This window comes from Garra rufa, chromosome 1 (genome assembly GCF_049309525.1).
Source record: "Garra rufa chromosome 1, GarRuf1.0, whole genome shotgun sequence".
Taxonomy (NCBI): domain Eukaryota; kingdom Metazoa; phylum Chordata; class Actinopteri; order Cypriniformes; family Cyprinidae; genus Garra; species Garra rufa.
The window spans coordinates 8,662,680-8,679,019 of NC_133361.1; the positions used below are offsets into that span (position 1 = coordinate 8,662,680).

General features: G+C 35.5%; 1 protein-coding gene across 1 annotated transcript in view; it reads right to left on the reverse strand.

Moving 5' to 3' along the window:
• LOC141342771 (uncharacterized) overlaps nt 1-16,340 on the reverse strand; it is a 68,693-nt gene that overhangs the window by 47,198 nt on the left and 5,155 nt on the right. The window contains exons 3-5 of the mRNA XM_073847342.1: nt 12,013-12,832; nt 9,951-10,125; nt 5,038-5,903 (exon numbers count right to left, since the gene is read on the reverse strand). Coding sequence (XP_073703443.1) covers nt 5,038-5,903; nt 9,951-10,125; nt 12,013-12,832 — 1,861 coding nt within the window. The remainder of the gene's footprint in view (nt 1-5,037; nt 5,904-9,950; nt 10,126-12,012; nt 12,833-16,340) is intronic.

A 16,340-nucleotide genomic window follows, 5' to 3' on the forward strand; every position in this document is an offset into this window, starting at 1 on the left:
CTGTAAAATGTATATACAGTATTTTACTGTAAACTGCAAAGGATTATGGGAAAATATATGATCACTACTGTAATTCTCCACTACTGTAAATCCGTTTACAGTAGTGAACTTGCCCGCGAAAAATTGACCAATGGCAAGGGAGATTTTTTTTTTCCTGTTGAGAGGAAGTGGCGGTAAAGAGGACAAAAGAGAAATGTTGCATCATTAACTCGACAAAAAGGTTAGTATATTATTTCTGTTTTATGAAAAACTGAACAATTTTAATTTGTTTTCACTTGTTAACAGCAAACTAACAATATTCATCGTGTTTTTCATGTCGGTAGCCTTTTTTTTCTGACTGACGGCCGGGGCGCCGCCATAACGGTGAAAACATGGACTGGTGAGTAAATTAAGGTGACCTATATTAGTCGAAATAAACTTTATTTAAACTGAGAAACACGTTTGTATATTCGGCTGCCCTTTAATGCAAGTTAGTTCGTCTGACGAGCCCTTACTCAAGCTTAACAGCAAACTGAGGTGAAATACTGAGGTAAAGTGCGTTAAGCAACACCACTGTTTCTGTGGAGATTTTAAACTGTATTTTCAAGCCCTTCTTTTGTTTGTTATTTTCAAGTTTCTGGTCTGGATGTCGTCTGTAACGTCGGAGCGCGGAGGTGTATTTTGGATCTTCTTCTGTGAATGACTGCCATAGTATCGACGATAACATGAACTGGTAAGCTAATAATGTCAGTAAGCCGAAGTTGACAAACTTAACGTTAGTCACAGAGCAGCATAATATCTTTTAAACGCTGCCTCTTTATAGCTAGCAAGGTAATTCTCTTCAAATGATGAAGTAAGAAATGTGTGTATGAATGTCGTATGTAACTTTATAGACGGTCCCTTCAGTGACAGACGTGACATAAACAGCGCGCTAACATGAAACACTGAGGTAAAACTGAACACCGCGGTTAACTGCATCTTTTGTGTTTTATTTTCAAGTTTGTGGTCTTGTGGTCATGTCGTCTGCATCGGAGGTGTATTAGAGTCTTTTCTGGTGATTGCCGTCGTCGCGGTGCAAACAACAGGTGAGCTTCCCCTTTCATCAATTTAACTAACGTTAATGTTAACGTTACTAAATTAGCCAAATTAGCCACAGGCTGCTGTTCTCCACTGACTTGCAGAACAGGTTAACTTTTTAAAGAGAGTAACGAGCTAGCAATATATTAATATAGCAAGTTTTGCTAATAAATATTATAAATGTTTATTTTATTAAAAATGTAAATTTTATTACTGTACAGTAGTTGTCTTTTCTGATCATAAACTATAGTAACACTAAAAGGGTGTTGTGACACTGTCTGTTACAGGAGATTTCTCCAAGCACTAACTGGATGCTGACCATCAGATGCAGAATCATCATACAGCCAGCTGTCCATTTTACAGACATGCAGAATAAGGTAACCTAAAACATATTTTGTTTTACATTGCATTTACATTCATGCATTTTTCAGATGCTTTTATCCTAAGCAAGTTATATTGTATTTAAAGTACACATTTGTAAGGTATTTATTTCCTGGGAATGTTTTTTATTACCATCAAGATTGAGTTTGCATGCGCATTAAAATTATTTCTATTAAACCAGCATTTAAACAGCAAAATGCAGCTGCTTCAGGTATCTTTAACTTACTGTAACATTTAAATTCATAATAGCAATCTTACTGTCTGTCAATTTAGATTATTGTTACTGTAAAGCAACAAATATAGATTTTTAATCATAGTAGGCCTATTATATGCACAGACTTTCTAGGAAACACACACCTGTTTAGAATGTTTATATGAATAGATTGGTTAGCATTTAGCATGGTCTGTGGCAGACTTTACTAAGTGTCAGGGCAACAAAATTCAATAAACAAGAATGTAATATTAAGTGATTTAAATCAAGAAGAAAATATTGTCTTTTTGCTCCATTTAGTAAAAACGGTTCTTAACAAAGCCATGTTGTGCATCTCTGCACACAGCAGTGTTTCATTACTGAATGAATTTACCTTTTTTAAACACCTAGAATCAGTAACTTACTGACCCATTCATAAAATTCTTTATAAAAAATTTCAAGAAAAAGTTTCTTCAGTTTTTTTTCTTACTACTGCGTTCGTATGTAGTATATAATTTTTTTTAAAATGCATACAGCACCAAGTTCGACAGTTGAGGCAAATTCTTTAAACACTGTTTTTCTTGTGCTTGCAGGTTCGTTCAGACAGTCAACCTTTGTGGCAGCAAATGCATTGACAGTCACAGATCAGATGGACTTCTGGAAAGAGGGTGCAAACAGCAAGCATCAGCCTGAATCCCATTCTGCCGTTTCTCATCAGAGAGCTTGTCAACTTTGACTCAAAACTACTAAAATTTAACACAACACAAACACATTTTTACTGTATGATTTTATTTTATTAACACTACCAGACAAAGCTTTTGAACAGTAAGATTTTAAATGTTTTTAAAGAAGGTCTCTTCTGCTCACTAAGCCTGCATTCATTTGATCCAAAGTACAGCAAAAACAATACACTTTTGAACCATTTTTATTATTTAAAATAACTGTTTTCTTTTTGAATATATTTTAAAATGTAATTTATTGCTGTGATCAAAGCTTAATTTTTAGCATCATTACTGCAGTCACATGATCCTTCAGAAATCATTCTAATAATTTGATTTTCTGCTCAAAAACTATTATTATGATGTTGCTGAAATTATTATAATGCTAAAAACAGTGGAGTACATTTTTTTTCAGGTTTCTTTGATGAATAGAAAGTTCAGATAAACAGCATTTATCTGAAATAGAAATAGTTTGTAACATTATGAATGTCTTTATTATCACTTTTGATCAATTGAAATCATCCTTGCTAAATAATATCTTTCTATTCATCAAAGAATCCTGAAAAATCTAAAAATTAAATAAAATGTTTATCAGCATACTAGAATGATTTCTGAAGGATCATGTGATACTGAAGACGAGTAATGATGCTGAAAATTCAGCTTTGATCAAAGGAATAAATTAAATTTGGATCAAATTAATGCAGGCTTGGTAAGCAGAAGAGAATTCTTTAAAAAAATCTTAGTGTTCAAAAACTTATGACTGGTAGTGTACTTACTTATTTTTGCTTTTCAGTATGTGTATGTTTGCCATGATACAAAGTCTCTGTACTTTTAAAAAGAAAATGTTCAACAATTAAAAAGAATATTATCAGAACTAATGCTTATGAGTTATTGTGATTTTTATGGGGTTGGGGTGGTAAAAATCTTGAATTACAGTGCTGTAGGTTAATTGGATTGTTTTTACAGGTAAAAAATGTTTAAAATAAATGAAAATAAACTCTATAGTACTGATACTGTAATTGAAAATACAGTAAAAATACTGTAATTGAAGATACAGTAAAAACACTGTAAATGAAATTACAGTAAAAATACTGTAAATGAAATTACAGTAAATACCTTTTAGTACTGTAAATGCACTTACAGTAATAATACTGTAAACATTTTTACAGTAACTTACTGGCATCCAGCTGCCAGTAACTTACTGGCATCCAGCTGCCAGTAAGTTACTGTAAAATTTACAGCAAACTTTTTACAGTGTACACGAAGGAGTAATTCAACTTCGCTGTCTGTCCACACAAACGAACCTCGCCCCATGTTTTCTGTTTTGAAAGGAAAAGGAAGTCGCTTGTGTTATTCGTTGGTGTCGATTCTGAGGATTTTGATTGGCTTGCATGGCTTTTTTATTTTCCCTATACTGCCGCCTATAGGTTTGGGATAGTTATCATGGCGCTCGATGGCGTATTTATGCGGGTTGATATAAATGACAAGTTTTTTGAAAACGATGTTGTGTGCACAAATATTATTTTTGAAAACGGAGGGGTGGAAATATGCATTTCTCTAAATACCCGCCTATGTGTAAATGTGTCCGTAGTTCCTGTTTCTTTCTGTTTTGATTTACCATGTTTCTTCAATAAATATCCGTTTCATCATTACTCCGGTTTCCTGCAAGTTTCTCCTGGCTCATCTCCACGGCAGTGCGTGACATTCAGAGACTTGATATTATCACATGTAGGAACATTTGGCAAGATACAGTTAGCTTGATAATATTTATGACGCAATAATAAATTGTAAGTGTATTTCCTTTATTTCCAGAGAACAGTGAACATTACAGCTTACTGATACTACAGTCTTTCATAGCCACAGGGCTATGGGGTTCAGGTATTCATTTTCATTCCTACTTACAAGAGAAGCACAGAAGGATCAGTTGTGAAGCTACATGACAGTATATCTTGCATCTGCATTTCCTAAATACATCTTAAGTGGAAGAATTTTAAAAACAACAATGAAAAGCATATTACAATTAAATCTCAGTCTCTCTTAAAAGCGTTGAACAGGAAACGTTTGAAAAAGCACCCAGTTCGCACTTATCTATAATTAAAATGAATTGCTTATGTTTACAAAATTAGTCTTCTTAATGAACAGTGCTACTATTACTATTTCAGTGTACGCAGAAAAATACAATAACAATAAAGGCTTTCAATTAAATTCAAAAGTTTTATTGAGAAATTTAAAACAGAATTTAAAAAGCAAACATAACACTCAATGGATTTCAGACTTATAAACTAAAAACATACAATCAGCAGACTCTACAAGTTGATAAGTTATTAAAAGTGAAAAGTAGAAGTAATGTATTGATAAAAAGATACATTTAATCAATAATAAATTCACAGGAATACAACTTTTTGACATTGTTCTTTGGGAAGGAACTCCATCTTTGAGTTAATCTGAAACTCATTTGAATCTGAAGATGAAATTAATTCACTGTGAAACTTTATATAATGTTTCGTCATCATGTCGTTTGTAGTGACTGGTTAGGACACATTTTTCTAGATGACATCTTATTGCTTGATGCATTATTGTGTCTCATTTGGTGAGGACGCAGCATCAGATCTGAAAGTCCTGGATGTAAAGATGATCTAATTGTGCTTGTTTTTTGTATGTCTGTGTAGAGAAGATGATTGAATGAAACACATCCCACATTCAGTGCAGTGATACGGTTTCTCTCCTGTGTGGATCCCCTCATGTCTTGTGAGACTTGATGAATCACTGAATCTCTTGTCACAGTGTGAACACTTGAAAGGTTTTTCTCCAGTGTGGATCCGCTCATGCAGTTTTAAACTGTTCGCTGTAGTAAAAGTCTTTTCACACTCAAAGCACATGTACTCTCCCACACCAGAGTGTGTTTTCTGATGTACTTTCAAATATTGAAGACTTGAAAAACTCTTTCCACACAAATGACATGAATGTGGTTTCTCCTTTGTATGAACTTTCAGGTGTTCCTTTAGGCCTGAAGCCCACAAAAATGTTTTGCCGCATTGATCACACACATACAGCTTCTCTCTGGTGTGGATGTTCATGTGCTTCTTAAGGGTTGATGATTGCATGAATCTCTTTTCACACTGATCACAAGCAAACGGTTTCTCTCCAGTATGAACTCTCATGTGTATTTCAAGTAGTACTTTTTGTGCAAAACTCTTCCCGCACTGATCACATGTGTACGGTTTCTCTCCAGTGTGGATCCTCTCATGTATTGTCAGATTTCCTGACAGACTGAATCTCTTGTCACAGTGTGAACACTTGTACGGTTTGTCTCCGGTGTGGACCCTCTCATGTGTTTTCAGATTTCCTGACTGAATGAATCTCTTGTCACAGTGTAAACACTGATATGGTTTCTCTCCAGTGTGGATGTTCATGTGTACCTTAAGGGATGATGAGTGTGTGAAACTCTTCCCACACTGATCACAAGTGAATGGATTTTCTCCATTATGAACTCTCATGTGAACATCAAATTTATATTTGCTTGTCAAACTCTTTCCACACTGAGTGCAGGTGAAAGATTTCTGGGCTCTTTTCTTTAAATCTTTCTGTTTGGTTTGAGAGCAACTCAAATTTTTCTCATATTCCCTCAGTTCTTGATTCCCCTTGCTTTCTTCTATCAACTCTGAAATAAAAATAAAAATGGTTAATTTTCAGTAACCCTGTTGAACCCTGACAAATGTAATACAATATTTAGGTTCATGAGATCTTCAAATTATTTAAACATAATCAAAAATCCTGTGTAACTATTTAATATTTTTAACTACACAATTATCTAACATAAATATTACTAAAAAACGACTTTATTGTCGATCAAAATCAGCTTGAAGCTTTATAACCATCAGCACTATTAATACAGAAAGAAAAATAAACACCAACCTGCTTGTTCTTCAGTATCTTCAGTGTGTTTGATTCTGCAGGGTTCTGGATCTCTCATCTTCTCTCTGTTTTTGCAGATTTCAGCTCTTCCTGATGCTTTGATACTCATCCTCAATTGTAAACTGATGGGAATATTTCAGCATTTATTGTCAAACTGCAGTGGGAGGAGCTTCAGTGATGATGATGTGATTGCAGTGGGAGGAGCTTCACTGATGATGTGATTGCAGTGGGAGGAGCTGATCTGCCAAAACCAAAATTATATCAGAGTTACTGCATTTGTTTTTATACAAATCAATAACATTATTAAAAAAAAAATGTAGTGTTAATTCTTCCAGGCTATACATAATCATATGATTAAAATAGAATCATTAAAATAGAAATAAATCTAAAGATTTGTAACCAACAAATGCCCTCAGTCTGTTGACACCAATGAAATGAGCATTAAGTGGCTATTTTAAGGAGATCTGAAGACATCAGCATAATAAATGAGCTGAAAACACGAACTATTGATATGAAATTAAGAGTCTTTTCAGCAGCTCTGTTAATATTGATGAGTCTCAGACTATCAACACTCATTCAACAAACAATTCAGTATCATCAGCAGATCATCTCACTTTAGCTCTTTTGCTGTTAGACTTAGGATAAGGATAAACTTTATTTGTCCCCGAGAGGAAAAAAAAGTGCTACAACGTTGCTCTAAGCAGACAATAATAATAAATAAAACAAACAAAACAATTAAGAACATACATTGTTTACAATGTAAGGCCGTGTATAGATATAAAATATGAAATATATAAAGCACAGTAAGGTGCTAATATGCTACAGCTGCATTGTTCTTGGTAGAGTTCAACAGTTTTATCGAGGCAGAAACAAACAAAAACTTCAGTCTGTTGGTTTTACACATTGGCATTCTCAGCCTCTTTCTCGATGGTAACGGCTGATATTCACTGAATAGAGGATGTCTGGAATCAGCACTGATATGTATTGCTCTTCTCATCACTGCCTGTTCATATAGAGTCTGTTTGGGCTCGTATTGTTTTATTCCTATAATTTTCATGGCTGTTTTTTGGATATGAACCAATTTGTTTTTCAATTGAATAGACAGATTTCCAAGCCAGACTGTAATTCCATAGCGAATAAGACTTTCAACTTTTTCAAATGGCTTGTACTTTTTCACATCAGGATAGACATTTTCAGCTAATCAGAAAATCCATCAGTGTCTTTGCAAATATACATGATCACTAAAAGTGATAGATTAACCTCATTCTTTTGTCCCTATACATAAAGAGACATTAGTGTAGATGGGCGAACATACTCACCTGATTTTGTAAATGTGGCCAATTACATTTGCATTAAGCACCCAGTTCGCACTTGTCTATAATTTAAATGAATCGCTTACGTTTACAAAATTAGTCTTTTTAATGAACAGGCTTTCAATTCAATTCAAACGTTGTACTGAGAAATTTAAAACAATTTAAAAAGCAAACATAACACTTAAGGGCTTTCAGACTTAAAAACTAAAAACTAACAATCAGCAGACTCTACAAGTTGATGAATTATAAAAAGTAAAAAATACACTGTAAAAAGTGTATTCAACTTAGCTTTGTAAGTTCAGCAGCTGCCTTAAGTTTTTAAGTTAAATCAGCTTAAAACTACAAGTCATTATAACGTATCACAATAAAAATGAGTTGATATAACTTGTGATATAAAGTGTTCACGCTGTGACAAGAGATTCACTCAGTCAGGAGACCTAACGAAACACACGTCAGTCCACACTGGAGAAAAACCATATCCCTGCACTGAATGAGGGAAGCGTTTTAATCATTCATCTTCTGTACACAGTCATACAAAAAACCAAACAGTAAACATGAAGCCTGTTTTATTAACTTTTATTAGCTTTACTTGTTTGTTGGGTTTGTTTACAGCATGCAAGACTCCAAGACTTCTCCATTTTTAGTAAACCTATGTGGCAGGATTACAGCTCCACATATTGATCTGGCACGAGTACCGCAACATTTTGAGTTGTTTTCAGCGTTTTTCAGTGTACACAGATTTTTCTTGAGACAACGTCATGTTTATGGAAGAACAAAAAATAAAAATAAAGGAATGGGCAGGGAAAGCGCTGTCTATGTGTGGATGAGCCTTATATAGATCATCTTCAGATCTGATGCTGCCTCCTCACCAAATGTGAAACAATAAAGCATCAAGCTATAAAATATAACCTGGATAAATCTGTCCTATCCAGACATTATAAGTGACATGACAAAGAAACATAATCTAAAGTTTTCACAATTAATAAATTTCATCTTCATCTTCTGAATCTCTGTTGTATCTGCTGGTTTTGATCCACTCCAAGATGGAGTTACTTCCCAAAGAATAACGTTAAAAGGTCTTGTTTCTGTATGCCATTTTGCTTCATGATGTAAATTAAATCAGTGTGTTTTCTTATGAGTTTCATATTATGTTAGGTTGTCTTTTAATGGATATGTATGTCTTGTAGTTTGCTTTCTTGTAAATGCTTTATACAAACTGTTCTTGTTCAGGACATTTGTTCAACACTTTTAAGAGAGACTGAGATTTTAATTTGTTTTTCATTATTGTTGACTGACTTATTCTACCATATTAAGATGTATTTAGGAAATGTAGATGCAAGTTATACTGTCCTGTAGCTTTGCAGCTGAATCTTCTGTGTTTCTCTTGTAAATAGGAATGAATACCTGAATGAATAGAGAAAATCTGATGTGTCTAGATGACTTTATTGCCACCAAATGCATGTGTTTTAAGTTCACATGACTGTGGTAACCCATTACCATAAGTTTACACCACTAATCTATAACTGGATTTCTCAAAAATGTCATAGAAGTGAAGCCACCACACCGCCATATTGCTATTCCCTAGTATTCCCATAATTTGTGCTCAATTTGTGATAAATATTCTCAAGGGACTCACCTTGATGTGGTACAGAGGGTGGAGAAAGTGCTGTACATTCACTCCCCCATCTACAAGGTTCTTAGAATCGAACCTGCAACCTTCAGGTTACAAGTCTAACTCAAACCATTAGGCCATGGCTGCCCCCAGAAAGAGAAGCAACAGAGTCACCCTGAGATTAAGAGTCACATGCTCTACCGACTGAGCTAGCCAAATTAATGACAAAACATCACCTAACAAGTCAGCGTTTTTATATCTGAAGTCTTCCTGAACATTTTTACAATGCAAACATGCTGCCTGTAAAAGGTTATTTGCTTAATGGACATGGACAATCATGGACAAATATAAATACAGACATTGTAGCATCACTTAGAGAAATGATACTGACAACATAAAGTACAAGCTTAAAGACATAAAGCTTGTATTGTAATATGTATTGTATATTCAAATAAATTTTAGAGACTAATATAAGGTATATGTTCATGTTTAATATTTCCTGCATAATTAGGTACATAAAAATATTTTTTATTGGATCAGTTACCAGTGTCATCAGTGTGCAGCGGTCACAAAATGTTTGCTACATTTTGATTGGATCTTGGTGGAATAACATAAAAAAAAAAAAAAAAAAAAAAAAAAAACTGTAGAACGCCATCAGATACCAGAACAACATCCAGACACCTCGAGATGATGACCTTTGTTACTAAACCCAGGAAGGACAGGACTTCTCATTGGTCAAAATGCAGTTTCTGCCCTTCACCCACCTTGAGACTGACTGCTAAATTTTGGCCTGCGACCGCCTTTAAAATTCTACGCAACGCTAATATTAGTATCTTTCCTTCTTTTTCCGAGGGCACTGTAGCCACCTGTATCCAGATCAGATGGTCACTGCAGTCCCCTGGATCCAGTCCATACCAAGAGAAGATGGTGGACCAGTACCTACAGCCCGAATGTCAGTGGAAACCATGTCAACTAGACGAGGCCCAGAGACAGATTATCAGTGAACAACAATTAAAGGGATTGTTCACCCAAAAATTTAAATTTATGATTATCTGCTTACCCCCAGGACATCCAAGATGTAGGTGACTTTGTTTTTCTCAGCAGAACACAAACAAAGATTTTTAACAAAAACCGGTGCAATCTGCCAGCCAAATAATGTGAGTGGATGGGCACCAGACATTTAAAGGTAAGCGAAAACATGCACAGACAAATCCATTGTACACCATCTAGCGAGCAGACTCTGGTGTTGCAGCCATCTTGCGTGCAGACTCTGGCTGTTGTGCTGAGTGCTGGGCAGCGGTCTGCGGTATCGGGCTGAAGAAGGCAACAGAGCTTTGAAGAATGTTGGGGTGTTCGGGGCATGGCAGGTGGTTGGAGCGGTTGGCGCGGCATGTGGAGATTCTTGGCTTTGGATGAGCTGGCACGATGTGACGTGCCTCTGGGGGGACTGGACAATGATCCGGACTATCATTCTCTTTTTGTTCAATCTCGAAATTAGAGCCGTTTAAATAAAAAATGATATTGACCTATTCAATAAAAGGGAAATCGTGAACAGAAAAATCACAACGGATAGTGTCTTTGTCCAGCCCCAACAGAAAAACACGATGCCGATAGAGGCGTCGGGCCGACTCACCTGATGGTATAGCTCAATAAAATATGCCACATACCGCTCCAACTCCCCACCACCCTGCCGCAAACTCCACAGCCGTCCTCAGCCGTCATTGTTTTGGTGCCGTTTTCTGTTAGGGGTGCTGGTTAACGGAGAGCCAGAGTGATTACTCGAAGAGGCAGTAATAAATCCACAAATGTTTTTAATGTAAAACAAAAAGGGAATCAAGGGACACACAAGCAACTTAACATTAAGATGGCACAAAGAAAACTCAGGAGCAAACAACTTATAAAGGGTGTGACTAATTACGAGACCAGGTGAAGGTGCTAATAAAATCAACACAGAAGGGCAATGGGAGAAACCAAATCAGAACAGTGCAAAGACAAGACAGACAAGGATGCATGTAACAACACTACAGTCTTTCATAATTTAGTGACAGGGCTCATTTAATACTGGGTTCAGGTATTCATTCCTACTTATAAGAGAAGCACAGAAGGAACAGTTGTGAAGCTACATGACAGTATATCTTGCATCTGCATTTCCTAAATACATCTTAAGTGGAACAATAACTCAGTCATTTTAAAAACAACAATGAAAAGCATATTACAATTGAATTTCAGTCTCTCTTAAAAGCATTAAACAGGAACAATTTGAAAAAGCACCATATTTGCGCTATAATTTTAATGAATCGCTTACATTTACAAAAATATTATTTTTAATTAACAGTGCTACTAATTGCAGAAACATACAATGACAATAAAGGCTTTCAATTAAATTTAAAACTTTTATTGAGAAATTTAAAACAGAATTTGAAAAGATACTTAACTACATAACTATACATACATAGCACTTAATGGCTTTCAGACTTAAACACTAAATCATACAATCAGCAGACTACACAAGCTGACAAATTGTTAAAAGTAAAAAGCAGAAGTAATGTATTAATAAAAATATTAATTTAATCAATAAAAAAATACACAGGAATACAACTTTTTGACATTCTTCTTTGGGGATGAACTCCATCTTTGAGTTAATCTGAAACTCGTTTGAATCTGAAGATGAAAGTAATTCACTGTGAAAACTTTAGATAATGTTCCGTCATCATGACTGGTTAGGACAAATTTATCTAGATCACATTTTATTGCTTGATGCATTATTGTGTCACATTTGGTAGGGACACAGCAATAAATGTAAAAGTGGATCTGAAGATTATCTACTTGTGCTTGTTTTTTGTATGTATGTGTAGAGCAGATGAATTGTTGAAACACTTCCCACATTCAGTGCAGTGATACGGTTTCTCTCCAGTGTGGATCCTCACATGTCTTTTGAGACTTGATGACGAACTGAATCTCTTGTCACAGTGAGAACACTGATAAGGTTTCTCTCCAGTGTGGATCCTCTCATGTCTTTTCAGGTCTACTGACCAACCGAATCTCTTGTCACAGTGTGAACACTTGAAAGGTTTTTCTCCAGTGTGGATCCTCTCATGTGATTTCAAATGGCTTGCTGTAGTAAAAGTCTTCCCACACTCAAAGCACATGTACTCTCTCACACCAGTATGTTTTTTCTGATGTACTTTTACATCTTGAAGACATGAAAAACTCTTTCCACATAAATGACATGAATGTGGTTTCTCCTTTGTATGAACTTTCAGGTGTTCCTTTAGGGCTGAAGCCCACAAAAATATTTTGCTGCATTGATCACACACGTACAGATTCTCTCTGGTGTGGATGTTCATGTGTATCTTAAGGGTTGATGATTGCATGAATCTCTTTTCACACTGATCACAAGCAAACGGTTTCTCTCCAGTGTGAACTCTCATATGTACTTCAAGTAGTCCTTTTTGGACAAAGCTTTTCCCGCACTGATCACATGTGTGCGGTTTCTCTCCAGTGTGGATCATCTCATGTCTTTTCAGGTGTCCTGACCAACTGAATCTCTTGTCACAGTGTGAACACTTGTATGGTTTCTCTCCAGTGTGGATGTTCATGTGATTCTTAAGGGTTGATGAGTGTGTGAAACTCTTCCCGCATCGATCACAAGTGAATGGATTTTCTCCATTATGAATTCTCATGTGAACATCAAATTTATGTTTGCTTGTCCAACTCTTTCCACATTGAGTGCAGGTGAAAGATTTCTGGGCTCTTTTCTTTAAATCTTTCTGTTTGGTTTGAGAGCAACTCAAATTTTTCTCATATTCCCTCAGTTCTTGATTACCCTTGCTTTCTTCTATCAACTCTGAAATACAAATTAAAATGGTTAATTTTCAGTAACCCTGTTGAACCCTGACAAATGTAATACAATATTTAGGTTCATGAGATTTTCAAATTATTTAAACATAATCAAAAATCCTGTGTAACTATTTAATATTTGTAACTACACAATTATCTAACGTAAATATTACTAAAAAACTACTTTACTGTCGATCAAAATCAGCTTGAAGCTTTATAACCATCTGCACTATTAATAAAGAAAGAAAAATATACACCAACCTGCTTGTTCTTCAGTATCTTCAGTGTGTTTGATTCTGCAGGGCTCTGGATCTCTCATCTTCTCTCTGTTTTTGCAGATTTCAGCTCTTCCTGATGCTTTGATACTCATCCTCAATTGTAAACTGATGGGAATATTTCAGCATTTATTGGCGAACTGCAGTGGGAGGAGCTTCAGTGATGATGTGATTGCAGTGGGAGGAGCTTCACTGATGATGTGATTACAGTGGGAGGAGCTTCAGTGGTGATGTGACTGCAGTGGGAGGAGCTGATCTGCCAAAATCAAAATTATATCAGAGTTACTGAATTTGTTTTTATACAAATCAATAACATAATTAAAAAAAATGTAGTGTTAATTCTCCCAGGCTATTCACAATCAGATTAAAATAGAATCATTAATATAGAAATAAATCTAAAGATTTGTAACCAACAAATGCCCTCAGTCTGTTGACACCAATGAAATGAGCATTAAGTGGCTATTTTAAGGAGATCTGAAGACATCAGCATAATAAATGAGCTGAAAACACGAACTATTGACATGAAATTAAGATTCTTTTCAGCAGCTCTGTTAATATTCATGAGCCTCAGACTATCAACACTCATTCAACAAACAATTCAGGATCATCAGCAGATGATCTCACTTTAGCTTTTTTGCTCTTAGACTTAGGATAAGGATAAACTTTATTTGTCCCCGAGAGGAAATTTGTCTTGGGCAAAAAAGTGCTACAACGTTGCTCTAGGCAGACAATAATAATAAATAAAACGAAACAAAACAATTAAGAACATACATTGTTTACAATGTAAGACAGTGTATAGATATAAAAATATGAAATATATAAAGCACAGTAAGGTGCTAATATGCTACAGGTTCATTGTTCTTGGTAGAGTTCAACAGTTTTATCGAGGCAAACACAAACGAAAACTTCAGTCTGTTGGTTTTACACATTGGCATTCTCAGTCTCTTTCTCGATGGTAACGGCTGATATTCACTGAATAGAGGATGTCTGGAATCAGCACTGATATGTATTGCTCTTCTCATCACTGCCTGTTCATATAGAGTCTGTTTGGGCTCGTATTGTTTTATTCCTATAATTTTCATGGCTGTTTTTTGGATATGAACCAATTTGTTTTTCAATTGAATAGACAGATTTCCAAGCCAGACTGTAATTCCATAGCGAATAAGACTTTCAACTTTTTCAAATGACTTGTACTTTTTAACATCAGGATAGACATTTTCAGCTAATCAGAAAATCCATCAGTGTCTTTGCAAATATACATGATCACTAAAAGTGATAGATTAACCTCATTCTTTTGTCTCTATACATAAAGAGACATTAGTGTAGATGGGCGAACATACTCACCTGATTTTGTAAATGTGGCCAATTACATTTGCATTAAGCACCCAGTTCGCACTTGTCTATAATTTAAATGAATCGCTTACGTTTACAAAATTAGTCTTTTTAATGAACAGGCTTTCAATTCAATTCAAACGTTGTACTGAGAAATTTAAAACAATTTAAAAAGCAAACATAACACTTAAGGGCTTTCAGACTTAAAAACTAAAAACATACAATCAGCAGACTCTACAAGTTGATAAATTATAAAAAGTAAAAAGTACACTGTAAAAAGCTTTCACCAGATTCAACTTAGCTTTGTAAGTTCAGCAGCTGCCTTAAGTTTTTAAGTTAAATCAGCTTAAAACTACAAGTCATTATAACGTATCACAATACAAATGAGTTGATATAACTTGTGATATAAAGTGTTCACGCTGTGACAAGAGATTCACTCAGTCAGGAGACCTAACGAAACATATGTCAGTCCACACTGGAGAAAAACCATATCCCTGCACTGAATGTGGGAAGTGTTTTAATCATTCATCTTCTGTACACAGTCATACAAAAACCAAACAGTAAACATGAAGCCTGTTTTATTAACTTTTATTAGCTTTACTTGTTGTTTGTTGGGTTTGTTTACAGCATGCAAGACTCCAAGACTTCTCCATTTTTAGTAAACCTATGTGGCAGGATTACAGCTCCACATATTGATCTGGCACGAGTACCGCAACATTTTGAGTTGTTTTCAGTGTTTTTTTGTGTACACAGATTTTTCTTGAGACAACGCCATGTTTATGGAAGAACAAAAAATAAAAATAAAGGAATGGGCAGGGAAAGCGCTGTCTATGTGTGGATGAGCCTTATATAGATCATCTTCAGATCTGATGCTGCCTCCTCACCAAATGTGAAACAATAAAGCATCAAGCTATAAAATATAACCTTATAAATGTAACGAGTTTGGCATCAGTCACGTCACATGTGCATCAGTCACTCTAGCGTAGAATATGCAAACGCTGCAAGGGGAAATCAGTGAAAAGTCCCGGATGAGTTTGTGCAAGCAAACTTAATCTTTTAGCTTTTAATCGGTTTAAACAATCAGGATACGCTCAAGTAATTACCATTTTGAATAGCCGCTATACCCACAATCTCTGTGCACTGTGTAAACAATGAGTGTCGTATTCATGCGACAGATCGCTTCCAGCGTTTGCGTATTCTACGCCAGAAGCGTGTGCTCATGTGACGTGACTGATTCCAAACTCGTGCTCATGACAGATGGACGTGGCTGTGTATCAAAGGTAAAAAATTATATAAATACTGTTCAGTTTCTCACAAAAACCGATCGTTTCGTGTCTTAGGACATCAATGTATCGTCACGAGTCGCAGGGTGTAATTTGGATTTGTCTGTGCATGTTTGTTTACTTTTAAAGGTTTGGTGCCCATCCACACCCATAATAAGGCTGGCAGACTGCACCGGTTTTCATTAAAAATCTTCGTTTGTATTTTTCTGAGAAAACAAAGTCACCTACATCTTGGATGCATTGGGGGTAAGCAGATAAACATCAAATTTTCATTTTTGGGTGAACTATCCCTTTAAGTAGGAATGAATACCTGAAAGAATAGAGAAAATCTGATGAGTCTTGAGGACTTTATTGCCATCAAATGCATGTGTTTTAAGTCCATATGACTGTGGTAATCCATTATCATAAGTTTACACCACTAATC